Source organism: Mus caroli, chromosome 6 (assembly GCF_900094665.2).
Source record: "Mus caroli chromosome 6, CAROLI_EIJ_v1.1, whole genome shotgun sequence".
Classification (NCBI taxonomy): domain Eukaryota; kingdom Metazoa; phylum Chordata; class Mammalia; order Rodentia; family Muridae; genus Mus; species Mus caroli.
Window position 1 is genome coordinate 42,976,799 of NC_034575.1, and position 17,693 is coordinate 42,994,491.

Sequence of the window (17,693 nt, forward strand, 5' to 3'; positions counted from 1 at the left end):
AAAAAAAAAAAACCACACACACAGGAGCTGACCTGATGCAACTCACAGCAGGGTCTTTATTCTATTGGAGCTAGCTCAACCCCCGCCCCCAATGCACCACCCTCACGCAGGACGGTTTTGGTGGGGGAGGAGCCCCGAATGTCTATGTGGCAAGGCTTTATAGAAAGCACCAAACATGGAATACGTATGCGAGCATCTAAATGGAAAGCTACTTTGGCCTTTAACGTAACTGGCTGGTGCTGGGAGTCATATCATAAACTTAACTTCTGCTCCCCTCTGCATGGGTGGCCATTAGGCAAGGGGTGGGCTTGCAACCTGGGGTGCAGGTTTGTTGTGGGAATAACTGGGAGACACTGGTCTTGTTGGGGGTGTAACTTGGTAACTCTGCTCTTGTTGGGGATTAGCCTAGAGATTGGAGCTAGGCTCAGGTTTTGTTGGGGGGACAACTTGGAAACTAATGCTAGATACCAACCTGTTAGTCTACCTGAGTTCAAACTTAGGTCAGATTCTCTAAAATGGAGCCTGAATTTAAAAGCTTTGGCATCTCACACCGACTGGCTTAAATTCTCTGGTTGTGTGGGAGACTAGAGCTCCTTCTTCCCCAGGTGTAGGAATGTGAGAGGAGAGGAGGCTGGCAAGCTTGCACGTAATGGAACTGTGGAATGCCCCTGGATGTATGCTTGTGCAGTGCAACAGGGTAGAATTAGGGAGCCAGGTCCCATCTGGGCATGCTCCTGAAAAGGACTGGCAAAATAGTCAAGAGAAAGTTCTAATCTAATCAGACAACACAGGGTACATGCTGAGGCATCTCCTAGTCCAGGTGAACAGATGCCAAAAATTACTCATCTGCAGGTTGCTGGTTTTACAGTTATGTGGCTTCTCTGGGGTACGCATAGGGTTTGGACTGTGGACGGTTATCATTTCCCACCCGACATTCCTTCATTGGCTTGCCCGCCTGCAGGCCATTCTGTTTCCTCGTCTGCCAGGAAAAATAAGATTCCTTGCTATTTTCACGCACCCCAAACCTTTCCCGTGTGTCTTATCTTGAATTTCACCTCTTTCCTGTGGTGTGTTTTACTCCTGTTTGCCTGGGCCCCTGTACTCCATCTGAGAAACACTGCCAAGTCTTTCCCTCCTCTGCCTCTCCTGCATTCCAGTATTCTCAGCGCTCCAGTGGACCCGCCAAAGGTGTTGTACCTACGAGTTCTATAACCATTAGGACTGGATTTTCAGAAAACCAAACGACAAACTAGAAACAAGTACTGAACACAAACTTTTTTCTTGTTTTGAGTCTTGAAGCAATACAGTGTTTTCAACTTCGTTGGTGATACAGAGTGGGGAGGCGTGTGGGTTCTGTACAGTGTCCCTTGATATGTGTCTTTGGTGTCTGAGGAGGTCCTGGAGTAAGTTCCCTCTACCTCTGCCACGCTTCTCGCTGCAGGGCCATGACTGAAGCTATCGCTCTGTAGATTCTCTCCTCTTGCTTTCCCCAGAATCCCTTTTTAATGCTTTCCTGTGCTTCTCCCATTGTGTTTCAGTTATCACGGGGCCTGTCCCACCTCTGTCCGCTCCATGTTGTCAGCCGTATCTAGGCAGCCACCCTCCACTCCTAGAGTGCCTCATTCCTGAAGATCTGTTCCAAAAGAACCTCATACTCAGTTGATGTGCACAGACCTTTGTAAGTAAATAGGACTATTAGGGGTCTCTTTGTCCCTTCGTCCTCTGCTTCCCAGCTCTGGATAATCTACCCCTGAATTGTTCCCATCTCTCTCTCTCTCTCTCTCTCTCTCTCTCTCTCTCTCTCTCTCTCTCTCTGTGTGTGTGTGTGTGCTGAGGATTGGATCCAGGCCCTTGTACTGGTTGTTTTTATGTCAACTTGACTCAAGCTAGAGTCATCCAAGAGGGAGCCTCACTAGAGAAAATTGCCTCTGTAAAATCCAGCTGTAAGACATTTTCTTAATTAGTGATCAATGGAGAAGGGCCCAGCCCATTCTGGGTGGTGCACTCCTGGGCTGGCAGTCTTCGTTTTCTACAAGAAAGCAGGCTGAGCAAGCCATGAGGAGCAAGCCAGTAAGTAGCACCCATCCATGGCCTCTGTATCAGCTTCTGCCTCCAGGTTCTTGCCCTTCTTGAGTTCCTGTCATGACCTCCTTCAGTGAGGAGCAGTGAGGGTTTGGAAAGTATCAGTCAAATAAACCTTTTCCTCCTCAAGTTACCTTTTGGTCATGGTGTTTCATCACAGTAATAGAAACCCTAATACAGACACTAGGAGAGAGGTTTGAGCTGAACTTGTCAACCAGACAATTACTCTTGTACTTGGGGTTTTTGGTACTGGAGATTGAACCCAGGGCATTGCATGTACCAGGCAAGCACTCTCTCGCTGAGTTTCCCAACAACTCCTCCTTCCACTTTTTGTTGTTGTTGTTGTTTTGGGTTTTGTTTTTTGAGACAAGAGTTTCTCTGTGTAGCTCTGGCTGTCCTAGAACTTGCTTGTAGACCAAGCTGGCCTCAAACTCACAAAGATCTTTCTGCCTCTGCTTCTGAGTGCTAGGATGTATGCCTCCACTCCAAACTTTACGTTTAATACCTAGTCCTGGCTAGCCTATGACTGAGCTCCTGCCTCTGCCTCCCAAGTGCTGCATGTGCACTCTTGCTGTGATTGATTTCAAGCATAGAAAATGGAGCAAAACACTGGGAGGCAGAAGGCTTCCAGGAGGTACCTCAGACTAAAGATACGTGGAGTCTCTCACTGTAACGGCTTGCATTCTGTCTGCTAATGATTGTAAGCTTGGATTATTGCATCAGGAGCTTTAATCTTTAATGGCTGCAGTTATAGTCATGTGCAGCCGTTCCTGGTGCCTATATGTGTGTCTTGAGTGTCCTGTGGGATCATAGTACTTGCGTGCAGTTTTGTTAAATAACTGAATGAATCCAAGAGCAACTGTACAGTACCAGGGATTAGAAACAGAACAGGGTTTGTGCCCCAGTGGCCTAACAGGTCTATCGATGGAGGTTTTGGGGTGTACTCCATGCTGCAGCTCTAACAGCCAGGTTTCTCCCCTTTTGACACCACTCTTGGTGCCGGTGCCTAGTTTTAATGCCTTGTGCTATGTCTTCATTGACGGCTTCTGGAGGCTTCTGGAGCTAGTGGCCTGGGTTGCACTTTCTTCAGTCATAAGATAGGAGTTTCCTCACTCTGACTTCTGAGAGTAGTTCTGGGCCATGGGTGGCCTTTTGCACTCAGAGCTTTGTCCAGTTCTTTTACAAGTGTGAAGTCTCATGGGCCTTCATTCATTTGGTCTTACAGTGGCTGGCTGAGTTTTATGAGAGAAGCTTAAAGCCACTGACTCTTAACCCTCTGAGCCATCTCCCAGGAGAGTCTAAGAGCTCATTTGTCTCCTCGTAGAAATGCTCTGCTTTCTCCAGTTGTCTGCAGTGTTTGGCACTCTCTGTGTCAGCATGCAGGCTTTTGAGCTTGCTGCTCCTGCAATTTTACCTTCTGCTATGCAGAGATGCAGCTTGCTAGCTTCTGGGTGCTCACAGTCGGTTGTCCTTTTCTGAGTCTTCTCCAGGGAAAGACATTCTGGCTCACTGGGCTCTCCACAGTCTTTTTATGTTCTTTCATCCTGGGTCTCCTGACTTCTTGTTCCAAAGTTTAAGAAAGTGATCAAGGAGGAGTGAGTGAAGTTGAGTACTGTCTTGGTTGGGCTTTTTATTGCTGTCATGAGAAACTGTGACCATGGCAATTTTGTTATAAAGGAAATCCTTTAGTTTGGGGCTTACTTATAGTTCAGAGGTTCAGTTCGTTATCATCATGGCAGGAAGCATGGCAGCACACGGTGTTAGAGAGGTAGCTTAAGAGCTCTACATCCAGAACCTCAGGCAGCAAGAAAAGAGGGTCACTCTGGGCCTGACTTGAACCTTTGGAGCCTCAAAGCCCACGCCCAGTGACATATTCCCCCAAAGGCCACACTTCCTCATGTTGCCTCTTCTTATGAGCCTGTGGGGTTCATTTTCATCCAAGCCACCGCACTCCACTCCTTAGCCCCCATAAGCTTGTAGCCATATCATAACACAAAATTGCATTCAGTCCAACTTTCTCATCCGTAGTCTGTCACAATCTCCACACTGTTTCAGAGTCCAAGGTTCAATGTCTCTTTTAAGACTCCTGGCACTTTCTTAACTGTAACACTCTGTCAAATCAAAATGAAAGAGTGGATAATGCTGGGGTCTGGGAATCACCACAGAGACCACTCAGACATTGATCTCGGTTTATTGAATGTCGCACCCCAAGACTGATCCATCAGGGCTGCAGACCAGGCTGGGATCTGGGTGCGACCTTGAGTTAAGATCCTATAGGATTTTTTTTTTAAAGCCTAAAATCCACAAACATCTGTGCCAAGTGATTCCACTAATCAGGATTTAGGGATGGGGGGCTTCCTTAGAATTGTCTTTGTTATACACTTCTCCTGCTCTCATTGGTTGGGGTACTCAACTGTGGCAGGGGACTTGCTTTGCCTACTATTCATGCCTTAACTTGCCAATCAGGATGTCGTTACCCACGTACATGTCTCTTTCTGCCAAGGAGGATGTCAGTTCCCAGAGAGGTCTTGGGAACTTAAACTTTACTTGATCACTACTCAAATTGAAGTCTTATTCCAAATAGCTTGTTATATCAGTGCAGGAGTTTCTCTTATGTTGGGGTCCATCCCAGGGGCAGCTTATAAAAACAAAACCCATAAAAGCTTATACATAGGTCCAGGAACTGTTGCTTTTGCTTTGGGTCCAAACTTAATGTGGCTCACTATGCAAAGCAGTTCTAATCGACTTCTATTGTGATTGGTTTCCAAGAACTCCAAAGCACAGAACATCCTAGTTAACAGCAGTAATAACACATACAAAAGTTTCCTTAGTAAAAGCACAAAATGGCAGGCTAGACAGGTAACAGTTACCTAAGCCTTCACAGATAACAGCACAGGATATACTTCATCACTCCAGCAAAGAGGAAAGGGAATGTAGTGAGGGAATCCTGAACCAGAGTAAGACCAAAAGCCAGCAGGGCAGTTTCCAAACTCTGCATTTCCATGTCTGATGTGAAAAGGCTCTTCAGCTCTCCCACTCCTCTCACCTCAGCACGCTTCCTTCTCTCAGGCTGGTTCCACTCCCTGTTAGCTGCTTTTCTTAGACGGCATCCCACAGCTCTGGCATCTCCAACATTTTGGGGTCTGCAAATTAACCCAGGCCTCACCTTCACGGCTCCACACAATGGCCTTTCTAGGCCTCTGTGCAAGAACAGCTCTGACAGGTGCCTGGTCTCAGCAGCTTTCCTTGTCATAGAAGGAGAGTCTATGACCCTCTCTTCTGTACTTGACTCTACAGCCAGAGAGCTGTCCGGTTATGGTGCCTGCTGGGGCTGGAACATGGCCCCCTAAGTTCAGGCACATCTTTAAGAGCTTTCTGTTTTCCTTCACTGCCTAAGCTTGGTCCTGGAACTCACTCTGTTGATCAGATTGACCTCAAACTCAGAGATGTGCCAGCCTCTGCCTTCTGAGTGCTGGGATTAGAGGTCTGTACCACCATGTCTGGCCTTTGGTTTTCTTTAATTCTTTTCACAAATTGGCAGCCTGGCTGGGTGGGGTCTTCTTCTGAGGTCATCTTACTGCACTTAGCACCAGACTTTAATCTGGCTGCACTTCCTGGTGTCCCCCTTCTCCTCTGACTGTACATTTGTATTTTTTCTTGCTTAGCTTTGCCTCTTTTCATTGTAGATTAGTGGCTGTCAGCATGACCGATAATAACCAAACAACACAGTTTATACCAGGCTGTCTGCAAATCTTCTGTGCCAAAGCTGCTAATCCATAACTCTTCAATTTAGCTTCAGGCAGATTTTTAGACAAAGAGACTATTTTTTTTTCACCAAAATATGGCAAAATTGATTTCTAGGCCACATAGTAATATTCTTCTCCTCTGAAACCTGTTGACCTGGACCCCCACAGTTTAAATCACCCTCAGCACCACTGTCTTCCATGCTCCTACTTGAGCCTCACTTAAACTGTCCAGTCATTTTTCTTTGTTTGGTAGTCTGAAGTCAAAAGTATAGATTGATCCAACTAGCAGTCCCTTTTCTATGTAGGTCTGCTTCATTTTGACCCCTCTCATAGAGGATCGTAATACCATCACAATCACAGAAGTTATAACTGCCTTCATTTTGATCATGAAAACAATTCAAAACAATTAAAACACTTTAGAACAATTATTATTTATTGAGACAGGGTTTCTCTGTGTAGCTCTGCTGATTTGGATTTGCTCTGTAGATCAGGCTGGCCTCAAACTCAGAAGAAACCTATCTGTCTTTGTCTCCCAAGTGCTGCGTTCAAAGGCATGAGTTTATTTATTTAGTATCTATATACCCTTGAAAATATTTATATCAATTTTTACCTTTTCTCCCTTCTAGCCAGGCAGTGATGGTGCACACCTTTAATCCCAGCACTTGGGAGGCAGAGGCAGGCGGATTTCTGAGTTCGAGGCCAGCCTGGTCAACAAAATGAGTTCCAGGACAACCAGGGCTACACAGAGAAACCCTGTCCCAATAAATAATAGTAAAAACAAAAACAACCCCCCCCAAAAAAAACCTTTTCTCCCTTCTATGGAGATAATATCTATGTAGATAACTATATCTATATTTTTATTTTTATATATAAATTTAAGATTGATGTGTATTTATTTTTAAATTATTAAGGATATTTTTACTTATTATTGCAAAAATATATAGCAAAAACCTACATTTTTTTAAGAAAAAAATGTGTCATTTTGAATTTTAGACTATCATTTGTAAGTGGCTGAATCTATCAGGAAAGGGTCCTGCCCTGACTTTATTGTGTAGATCTGGTTGGTCTAGAATTTGCAAAGATCTGCCTGTCTTTGTCTTCTCTGTCTTCTGTTATTTAGCTCAGATTCTGTGTTATGCCTGGCCTTTGCTTACAGGGAGAGACATTTTAGCCTTCTGCTCAATTCTGGCCACAGCAGCCAACCTAGGGCTGCATTCCTGAATACCATGAGCATTGAGCATTAATTCCGTAGGACAGGACTGGGCCAACCTGCTGTGTCAAGCTTGGGAGAGCCTGAGGTGGCTTATCCTGCAGCTGTGGTTTTCGGGAAGTCTCTATCGGTTTTGTTCTCTGTGGCATGTGTGTCCTCTCCTTGGACGCCCTGCTCTTGAGAGAAGTCCCAACTTTTTTATTTTGTTTTAAAATGTAGTAAGGGCTTCTTTAAAAAGCCTCCTTTTGTACTCTGTCTGCAGGTTCTAGCTCCTTGGCTAAGAAATATCTCTCCCAGTGTTCCTCTTGTGTTGTTTAGGTACGATTGTTTTGTTTTGTTTTGTTTTGTTTTGTTTTGTTTTGTTTTGTTTTGTTTTGTTTTGTTTCGTTTCGTTTCGTTTCGTTTTGTTTTGTTTTGTTTTTTAAGAGACCAGACCTCTTGCCAAGCTAGCTCAGTCAATAGATCATAAGACTCTTAATCTCAGGGGCCTGGATTCAGGCCCCACATTAGGTGCCATTTTGTTGAAGTTATGTCCGGTTCTTTTCCGGCCACATGGAAAAGAACCAGAGTTGCCATGACTCACATTAGACTTAGCTGGGCTGCTAAGGAGGACCCGCCAAAGACAGGTTAAATTGAGTTTCTGGGCATACGAATGGCCTTATGGATACAAGGGGGGAAATCAGGACCTCTGACTCCTAACTAAGAAGCAGCCCTTGCTCCCTGCCAAGGGGCACATGCATCCTTTCAGCTGACCAGGACTGAGTTTTTCTGGAGATGCAGGGAGAATGTACTCAACCCAACTGCCTACACTGGGGAAAGAAAAGCTCCTTGGAGAGATCTCATCTTCACCCCACTGCTCCCCAGGTGATGTGCTACGCTATTTGGGCAGAGTAAGGAGGTTCCAGAACCCATGGTTGCTAATTGGTGCTTGTGCAGCCTGAGATGAAAGTATCCGGGCAGAAGATGAGAGGGTAGGGAGGAGGCAGCAAAGAAGGCAAGCCTCCGTTGCTCAGTGTTGGCCAGGCATCCTTTAACCTAACCATCCAGCCCTCACTTCATCTTACCTAAGTGATCAGTCCTGGCAGGTTGAAAGTAAACCATCCAGGGAGGATGTGGAGACAGGACAAGTTGACATCCTTATGTCTTAGTCAGGGCTACTACTGCTGTGAAGAGACACCATGACCATGGCAACTCTTTTAAAGGAAAGCATTTAATTAAGGCTGGTTTACAGGTTCAGAGTTTAGTGTCATCATGGTAGGAAGCATAACAGCACACAGGTAGGCATGATGCTGGAGAAGTAGCCAAGAGTCCTACGTCTGGATCAGTAGGCAACAGGAAGAGAGAATTACATAGGCCCTGGCTTGAGCATTTGAAATCCCAAAGCCTACCCTCTGTGACATACTTCCTCCATCAAGGTTACACCTCCTAATGGTGCCACTTCCTATGAATCTATGGAGGCCATTTTCATTTAAACCAATCTAGTCCATCTAACACCTTAAGAAATACATGAAAAAGCTTTTGAGCCCTGGCATGAGGAAGAAGTCAGGGCCGGGGCCAAGCCTTTATGAGCCCCTGACTTAAAGCAACTTGTCAGAGCTATATAGGTAGAAATCCCACATTTCCCAGGCCATCTGTGCAGCGTGGTCCCAAAGCCATTTCCAAACAGAGTAGTTTTGCTTGTTTTCATTGATTTTACACCAGCTGTATCTCAGTGTTCTGTGTCAGACTATTGTCAGCCAGTATAACTCTCCAGGGTGGACCCATATCATAGGCTTGGTCAGTTACTTAGTCAGTAAGCATGGGCTGAAGGGGGGCAGCCCAGATGAGGAAGTCAGAGGGACAGAGCAGGTGTAGCAGGTCTACCAGTGCTGCTGGTCCTGCTGTAGAGGGTTACCTAATACCCAGATGTTGCCCATATGTCCTGGCCCTGGAGGGGACAGGAGACCCTGACACAGTTGGCACTGGGTAGACCTGAGCAGCTCGCTTACTCCCCTCACAACAATCAGGACAGCTAGGGTGGCATAGATAATCTCAGCTGTACTTGCTCCTGGGCAGGCCAGATCGCAGGGCTTCTGGGTGGCCCAGACTTGTACTTTGTCTCCTCTAAGCTCTTCAGGAAGTTCATGGCGCAGTGGACTGGAATATTGCAGGCCAATGAACTGACAGAGGAATGATTACTGTTGAGAGGATGTGCAAGATCCATTCCCAGCCCCGTCAAAGCATTTATGAGAAGCTCTTTGAAGATGCTGCCAGTTAGCAGGAGTCACTGATGGATGAAGATGCTGCCAGTTAGCAGGAGTCACTGATGGATGAAGATGCTGCCAGTTAGCAGGAGTCACTGATGGACAGTGCTGTGAGCCTGGTTTCCTTGGAGAAGAGGATACTTAGTAGTGTTGATCATGTAAACTTAGTCTTGGGAGTGAGCAGTACCTCACACCTACAAGCTCTGAGCAGCATCGGCATCGGCATTGGCAGTGTCCTAATGGTTTTTTGCAGGTGTAACTGCCTGCCCAGCTCAGACTCCCTAGTCTGGGCCCTCAGACAAGTCTGCAGTTTGGAATGAGGCCTGCTTTTGTTTTCCTCTGTGTGAACCTGAGTCCTCTATGGGCAGCAGCGACATTGACCCTCCCCATGGGTAGCCTTCTCTCTCTGATGTCACACACACTCTGGGCTCACTGTCCCACAGCCACCGAAGACAGACTTGCCCTCCCCCACATCCCAGAGCTGTGTTAGGCACTCCTTTTTGCTCCAAATGGCTTCTTAGACTTCTTCGCCTCCCCAGCTTGCCCTTTGGTACCATGATGCATGCCTTCCGTAGCACTGTGCTGTCCAGCACACGGTGACCATTGCCGCCGTGCTGATCTCTGAAGTGATGTTGAAGCAGAAGGGCTGGCTGGGGAGCTGGGGAGACTTGGATAGGGATTGACTAGAGTTGGAGCAGCAGTGTGTAGCTAGCTCACCCAGCTTCTCTGTTAACTTCACCCTGTTCTGCCTTCCTTAACTTCAGTTTCCTCAGTACCCAGGACCAAAAGCCGACACTCCCCAGTCCTTATGGCCCCAGCCAGAGCTGCAGGTTGGTTTGCATCCTTGGGACACCATTTTAAATGATGACAATGTTGGGGAAATGGAAATAACATTTTTGAGTGAATGAAAGAAGTTCCAGCATTCTTATGTGGGTCTGCATGCTAGGAAAGTGGTAATTACCTGGTGCCTATTTTAAAACAAATTTAAGCCAGGAGTGGTAGTATAAGCCTGTAGTCCTAGTAGTCCTAGTTCTCAGGGGATGTGCTAGGGTGGAGGAGGGCAGAGGAATGAGAACTCAAAGCCAGCTTCAGTTTCTTAAAAAAACAAAAACAAAACCAAAGAAACCAACAAACCAACCAATCAATAAAAAAATTAACTTTTCAAAAAGGAACCCTTTAGAGTTAATAAAGATGTATCATAATAGTTACTAGAAAAGTTAAGTAATGGTATTTTTGTTTACAGTCCAGATTTGAGAGGTGAACCAAACTGGTAATATGGGCCTAAGCCCTTGTGTAACATGGCATGACCAGTGGAACCAGCAAAAGCCACTTCCCTTTGCCAAGATGGTCTCTGGTCTTGCCTGGGTATTGGCTGGTGGGCTTTGCACTGTGGGGGTCCCTGAAACACCATAGCAGCAGAGGGTCTCTCCGTGTGAAACAAGAAATTCTGGTTCAATACGACTCAGTAGCCAGTGCTGGTTCAAACATCCAGAGTCTGATACTGGGCAGTTTATTTTAGGCTTATTTAAGTTCAGTACAATTTGGAAAACAGTTTCTAGTTCAGTGCAAACCCGAGTACACAATAAAGGTGAGGGCATAGCTATGCAGAAACTCTTCAAAGTACATGCCCCTCTTCCATAAAGATGGGTTCTATAAGTAGACTACACATGCCATCTTAAGGTTCCAGGAGAGGACTGGTGTGGTCTCATTCTTACAGATAGAACAGAGGTCATTTAGGCTGCTAACCACATTTATATTCCCAGCCATCTGAGCGAGGAAACAATCTCTCTCTGAGACAACCCTGTGTGTTTAATATTCCTAGTTTCTATGAGCACAAGGACTTCGCGCCATCTGCATGGCATCCTGCAGTTCCCTGCTGCACAGGACACATGCCCAGGAGAGGCTGGCCTGACTGTCTGTCTCTCTTTAGGGCCCAAGCAGAATTGAGAGAGAGGAGCCAGCTGATCCTCAGAGGCACCTGCATCCCTGTGACTGACAGCACTGCCAGGACCCGGTGGTCTGAACCGTCTTCAGTATCATGGAGCCTCCTGGAGAGAAGCCAGGAGAGGCTGAGGCGCTGAGCATCACACCCCAGCTGCTGAAGTCCCACTCAGGAGAGTTTGCCCTGGATTCCATCCTGTTGCTGAAGCTTCGGGGTTTAGGGGTGGTGGACCTGGGTTGTTTGGGGGAGTGCCTGAACCTTGAGTGGCTTGACCTATCAGGCAACGCACTTACCCACCTGGGCCCACTGGCATCCCTGCGCCAGCTGGCTGTGCTCAACGTCTCCAATAATCGTCTTACAGGGCTGGAGCCACTAGCAGCCTGTGAGAACCTGCAGAGCCTCAATGCTGCTGGTAACCTGCTGACCACTCCTGGTCAGCTGCAGTGTCTGGCTGGGCTGCAGGCCCTGGAGCACCTGAGGCTCCGGGACCCTTTGGCTCGGCTCAGCAACCCGCTCTGTGCAAATGCTTCCTACTGGGCTGTGGTCCGAGAGCTACTGCCTGGCCTCAAAGTCATAGATGGGGAACGAGTGAGTGGGCGGGGCAGTGAGCTGTACCAGTTATGCCGAGACCTGGACAGTTCCTTGCGCTCCGGCTCCAGCCCAGGGCCCAGAGCCATCGAGGCCCAGCCATGGGTAGAGCCCGGCTACTGGGAGTCCTGGCCCATCCGGAGCAGCTCCATTCTGGAGGAGGCCTGCCGACAGTTCCAGGACACACTGCAGGAATGCCTTGACCTGGATCGTCAGGCCAGCAATAGCTTGGCCCAGGCCCAGCAGGCTCTCAGCCCTGCAGAAACCACCTCTTCCTTTGTCTTTTAAATGCAACTCTTAGCCAAGGTGGTCTGATCATAGACATTCCTTCCCTGCCCCATGTGCTTGCCTATCTATCTATCTATCTATCTATCTATCTATCTATCTATCTATCTATTTGTCTATTTATTTATATCTGGTCACTGACCCTGCAGACTATGTTGTTCATTCATCCCTTTCTTGAGAGCTCCTAACTCCTGCGTCTCCTCAAGGGTGTTTCCTCCCTCCTCCCACAGCCTCAAGGACACACTTTCCAGATCGCCTCTAGAAGGGAGAGGAAATCCCCTCACTATCTGGCAAATGCACCATGCGGCCAGGCTGCAGGGGCTCTGGGCAATGCTGTGCCTGGGCTCCCTCAAGTTCCCAACCTAAGGCTTTGTGGGTAAGGTTACTTGCCACCTGCTTATTCTTATGAAATAGTTCAGTGCTCATGTTATCACTTGTCTCGTCTCCAGCAAATGCGCGGGGGCTTCTGAACCTCTGCTTTGGTCCTGTGGAAGGCTCCTACACTTGCCCTACCTGCTGCTTCCTGGTACTAGGCAGGAAGTGTGGACACACACACACACACAGAGTCTTTTTGAGCTTCCCTTATATGTACAGGTTGAGCTGAGGGAGAACAACACAAGGTTTGAAAGGAACAGACTCAGCAATTTTATTAGCCTGGAGTTGAAAGTCTCTGGGAGATGATAGGCTCCTGCTGGGTGCTGCCACAGCTGTACAGGGAGTAAGGTGAAGTCCTAGAGAAGAAGGGAAAACCAGGTTGGGGGTGCGGGAGACTGTTTGGGTCTGGTTCTAGCTTTTTTCACGTTTCACAAGTCCTTTCTCAGCCCAATTTCCATGCCAAGGGCTGGCTCTCCCCATTAACCACTTACCTGTCTAGGGCTTATTTGGTTCGCAGGGCCCTGGAGAAGGCAAACTGTCCAGGTAGGAAGTAGCCGTGGGGGTCTTCGCCAGCCTGTGCTATCTTAATGCATTGCAACTCCTGAGGATCCTGCTAGAACCAGTGTTTGCTGCAGCAGTTCTAGGAAGGGAGGCACCACCACAACCCCCAGGGGAATGTCCAGGAGTGGGGGTGGGGGGGACCCAGCTCTTCTTTTCAGGTTTCCTGTTCTTCTCCCATAGACCCAGATTTGATCTGTCCCTCCAGGCTTCTCCCTAACCTCTTTTCCTTCTTACCTGAGGCCCTTGCTTCAGAACTGGGCAGTGGACTATCCGGCCTAGAATTTTACCCTTGGGGTCCATTTTAATGCAGACCAGGCATTTCCGCCTTCTCTGGGGAGGAGAACAGGGATGTCAGAGTGGAGACTAGCCTCTGGCATGCTCTGGAGTGGACAATGTAGTGATTTGAGTAAGAATGTCCCCCATAGGCTGACATATTTGAAGATTTGGTCTCCAGTTGGTGGCGCTGTTTGGGGAGGGTTTGAAGGTTTGACCTTGATGGAGGAAGTGTGTCAGTGGGGCAGGCCTTAAGATTTTAAAACCTCAGACCACTCCCAATTCACTCTTTCTGCGTTCTGTTTACGTGGAAGGCTGTGAGCTCTCAGCTTCCTGCTCTGGCCACTATGCTGGCATCCACATCTCCCTGCCTCCCGCCATGATGGACTTTTATTCCTCTGGAACCCTAAGCCAAAATAAACCTTTCCTATTATTAGTTGGTCTTGGTCATGGTATTTTATGGCAGCAGCAGAAACATAACTACATCCAAGGGGCAAGGTGACATGCGAGCCAGATGGACATGCAGCTTACCCTGGCATAGGAGATTTTAGAAGTTCTCTTCTTTGGACACAGTCTCAAGAAGTAGCCCAGACTGGTCTAGAATTTGCAGTTCACCTGCTTTAACTTCTATGCTGGCATTTCAAGTGTATGCTACCCTTGGCTTGCCTGCAGACTATGGTACTTTAGCCTATGCAGGTATCATTCCTGTGTGAGCATGCATATGTGTACTGCTCATGGGCAATATACCTCGTGGGTGTATTCACAAGTGCCTGTGTTAATGTGCAAACATGTTTAAAGTCACGAATCTTCCCCAGATGGTGTTTGCCTGTCTCTGTTTCTCTCTGGTGTGTGTGTGTGTGTGTGTGTGTGTGTGTGTACTCACACCTGTATGCGTCTCACTTCACTCTGCTTTATTCCATTGGCAGACAATCTCTCACTGTACCTACAGGCTGGCAGCCAACAAGCCTAGGAATACTCCTCTGTAGCCACACCCAGATGTTTTCATATGGGTGCTGGGATTTAAACTCAGGTCCCCGAGCTTGCACAGCCAGGGCCCTTATCACCTTGGCCTCATATCTGCATTTTTCCTTTGAGATTTATTTTGAACAAACCAAGAGTCTTGCTAAATCACCAGTATAATCCAGTCTCTTCCCTTAACTCCAGGGAGGGGACAAGGACCTTCAGTGAACCCACAAAACTGTCAGAGAGCAAGAACTTTAACTCAAAAGTGCCGCACCACCAGCCCGAGGTCAGTCCATAGCAGCAGTGTCACCCTAGGGTGACTGATTACTGTGAAACCCTTCGGTGAACTGTCTGTGTGTATCCTGGCCAGGATACAGGATAAACTCCATAGAGAAGTTTCTTTAGGAGGACCCACTCTGATGGAGAAATTTCCCTCTTCCCTTCACCCTCCCCTCCTTGCAGACAGTCCCTGGTGATGGGCACAGCGCTTCCCTGGACTCTGGTTCCTATCCTGGCAGCTTGTCCCATCAGTAAGAGCCCCTTACTCACCCCGTTTGGTTTGATTGTGCACTTCGGCTTTTTCCAGTCCTCCTTGGGGCAGTTGGTCTGCTGGAGCTTAAATTCCAACTTCACAAAGGTGCCAGCTGAGAAGAGCTACAGACAGACAGACAGACAGACAGACAGACAGGGCAAGCAGATAATTCCTGCATGTTACTCCTTTTCCCCAACACCTTAACTTAGAACTGGCACGGCCTAGGAGGGTGGCAGGCTGGGGGCCTTTCCCAGTACAGCTTTCTGGGAATTCACTGGTCTCCAGGGCTGCAGCTCTCCACTCTCCACCCAATCACACCACTAACCACTTCTTCAGCGCTGTCCACACCGATCTCTTGGAAGGCCCACTGCACATGTGGGTGTTTGTGGAACTCCTCCAGAGCCACCTGCAGGCTCCTGCGCTGGGTCTCGCTGAGTTCAGGCTCTGTCCCACGTGTGCCCACTGTGCCCAGCCATAGGGCTATGGAGATCAGCAAGCACTTCATGGCTTCACCTCAGTCCTATGCAAAGATGGTGTGTGGTCTTTAGTTCTTGGAGCTGTGGTGGTGGTGGCCTAACCTACTCCTAGGGACAGAAGTGCCCCTTTCTGAAGTACCCTTTCCATTGGTATCCAACTAGCCCTTCCTATTCTGCAAGGCCTTGTTTCCTGGGGCCAGCAAAGTTTTAGAGTTCCCTGCCAACAGCCCCGGGAAGTAATCCTGCTGGTTATGGCCACTATAGCCTTTTTTCTGAGCCATTTTCTCCTCCTTTTGGGTCTTCTCTCCATACCCCAAATCCCCAGCCTCTTTCTGGTACCTTGAAAATGATCAGGTTTGTTGCTTTAGCGAGGCCTTTTTCTGTGTGGTCCCTTGAACAGCTCCCTGGCAGTTGTTCCCTCTCACCCTCTCATCTCCCTTTTCTCCTCTCTCTTGGTCCCCAAAGCCCCGCCTTTTCCCACTGACCCTTCTCCCAGAGTCCGGAGTTTTGGAGTTTTCCCGTTTCCCAAAGTTCCCTGACCTTCCTCTTGCATTGAGCCAAAGGAGGGGGAGGGGAGGGGGAGGGCCTGGAGCACCAAATGAGACTGCAGGCTGAATATTTTTCAGAAGACGTAAACGTGGGAGGACTGGGCAGATCCAGTGCGGGCGGGAACTGCAAGATGCTTAACCCTCCTCACACCAGGCTACAGCTGCCATCAAGACAACTGTCCCCAGCAGTGGGTGTTTCTCTACCCCAGTCCTGGGTTTTCTAGTATGAGATAGAGGTTCTCTCTTCTGCCTCATCTCCAGCCTCAGTCTGAATTCTGTCATCTCTCAACACATGACTGCCATCACTTGAGGGAGCCGTTTTTGACAGAGTCCCGCTTGACCAGGTGATCTTCCACTAAAAAGCGACAGTTGGGGAAACTGAGGCTCCTTCAGTACCAAGGTAGCAGGTCTGTTGCTTCAGTTTGTCCTGTGTGTCCAGCGAGAGAGCTTCTGTGTCACTGGCTTCTGCCTTCATCTGCCTACCAGACATCTGTCGTGTCTTTCCTGATGTCTCAGGTTTGTTCACACCCACGTAGGCCTGGCTTTGACTGGCTGGCATCAGTCTCTTCCTTGCAGAGGCTTCAAGCAGACCCTCCCTTTTGTGGACCTGCCACCAACTCTCAGGTCTCCATGTATAGACTTGCTGGGCTGGACGTGCTTCCTTAGCTGTAGTCCCGTCCACCTAGTACCTTCCACCCGACTTAGCCTACCTGACCCCTGACCCTGGCTCATTTCTCCAGCTCAGTCTCTCAGGACTTGAGCAAGTGCAGAAGCCTTTATGTCACTGCTTCCCGTCTGAGGAGCTGAGAGCTTCCAGATCTCTGCTGGCCAGGTGGACCTTTTCCCTGAGGGATGAAGGACTACGTGCTCTCTGAAGAACTTCCTTTTTGAAATGTACTTTTTAATTCTGAGTATTTACTGCCACTAAAGATAGTTTAATTTCAGTCAAAAACAACATTAAATGAATAAGCTAAAAAAAAAAAAAAAGGCCATGTTATATTAGGTTAGAAAACTAACACGGGACATAAGGATTTTTAGATCTTGAAAGGGTGCTTTGAAGGTTCTACAGTCCTCCTGGTACTTTATTTTCCATTATTTTTTATTATTTATTAATTTATTATTTCATATTTTTCATTAATTCATTCACTTTACATCCCGGTTGCAGCTCTCCTCCTCACAAGTCCCTTCTCCCCTTACCTCCCTCCCCTTCTCTGCAGAGAGGGGACTGAAGAGCTTTCTTTTACAGCCTCAGTTGCCCAGGGCTGCCTTTTCTTATGCCTTTCCTGGATGAGGAAAATCCCTAGCTGAGACTCTCCTGTCAGAAAACTCCCTCCAGAAATGCATTCTTGTTGCCCGGCCTTGTTGGCTCCACATGCTGCTTTTCTGAGCCATTCCTGAGGTCCGCATCCTAAGTGAGATGACTCCTGGTCTTTCATAGGCTATTTGAGTGTTAGGAGCCTGTGGCTGGGACAGAATGGGCTTCTGAAACCCATAAGAGGAGGCAGAGAAAAGTGTCCAAATGTTGGCTCAACTTCTGGGTACCTTGAGAAAATGGGGAAAACCTGGTCTGCATATCATTAACAGTCCCTGTCATTTCCTAGGATTGTCATCAGAGACCTTAGGGTCAAAGTGTGGTGTCTGGCAGACCCAGTAAGCTAGCTTCTTACTGTAAGCTGTAAGTCCCTAGTTACAGAGAACAATAATAGGGGAAAGCAGAAAAAGATTTACTCAAATGTGGCCATATTGGTAAGATGACAAAGGGCTACAGTAACCCCAGAGTCTGTCATTCAGGCATTGGCATGAAGTTTAGAATATTTTTTAAAAAGTATTCTGTTAGTTTTGTGTATGAATGTTTTGCCTGCACACATG

General features: G+C 47.8%; 2 protein-coding genes across 8 annotated transcripts in view; one reads left to right on the forward strand and one right to left on the reverse strand.

Annotated features, from left to right (window-relative positions):
- Lrrc61 (leucine rich repeat containing 61) overlaps window positions 1–13,741 on the forward strand; it is a 14,406-nt gene extending 665 nt beyond the window's left edge. For 3 of the 6 annotated variants that reach the window (XM_021164640.2, XM_029478772.1, XM_021164641.2), the window contains exons 2-3: window positions 1,539–1,678; window positions 11,212–13,741. In XM_021164640.2, coding sequence (XP_021020299.1) covers window positions 11,320–12,099 — 780 coding nt within the window. In that variant the 5' untranslated portion in view covers window positions 1,539–1,678; window positions 11,212–11,319 and the 3' untranslated portion in view covers window positions 12,100–13,741. The remainder of the gene's footprint in view (window positions 1–1,538; window positions 1,679–11,211) is intronic. The other 3 variants (XM_021164643.2, XM_029478773.1, XM_029478774.1) reach the window with 1 other exon arrangement.
- Window positions 12,718–15,749, reverse strand: Rarres2 (retinoic acid receptor responder 2). 2 transcript variants are annotated; one of them, XM_021164646.2, is made up of 6 exons: window positions 15,616–15,749; window positions 15,126–15,320; window positions 14,818–14,922; window positions 13,267–13,362; window positions 12,963–13,084; window positions 12,718–12,827 (listed from the first exon to the last, which is right to left on the reverse strand). In XM_021164646.2, exons 2-5 carry the CDS (start codon window positions 15,303–15,305, stop codon window positions 12,974–12,976), a joined length of 492 nt encoding a protein of 163 aa, XP_021020305.1. In that variant the 5' UTR covers window positions 15,306–15,320; window positions 15,616–15,749; the 3' UTR covers window positions 12,718–12,827; window positions 12,963–12,973. The 2 variants fall into 2 exon arrangements, with proteins under 2 accessions (XP_021020305.1, XP_021020306.1); XM_021164647.2 differs by having other exon boundaries at window positions 12,963–13,081; window positions 15,616–15,748.
- Between the last annotated feature and the right edge of the window lie 1,944 nt (window positions 15,750–17,693).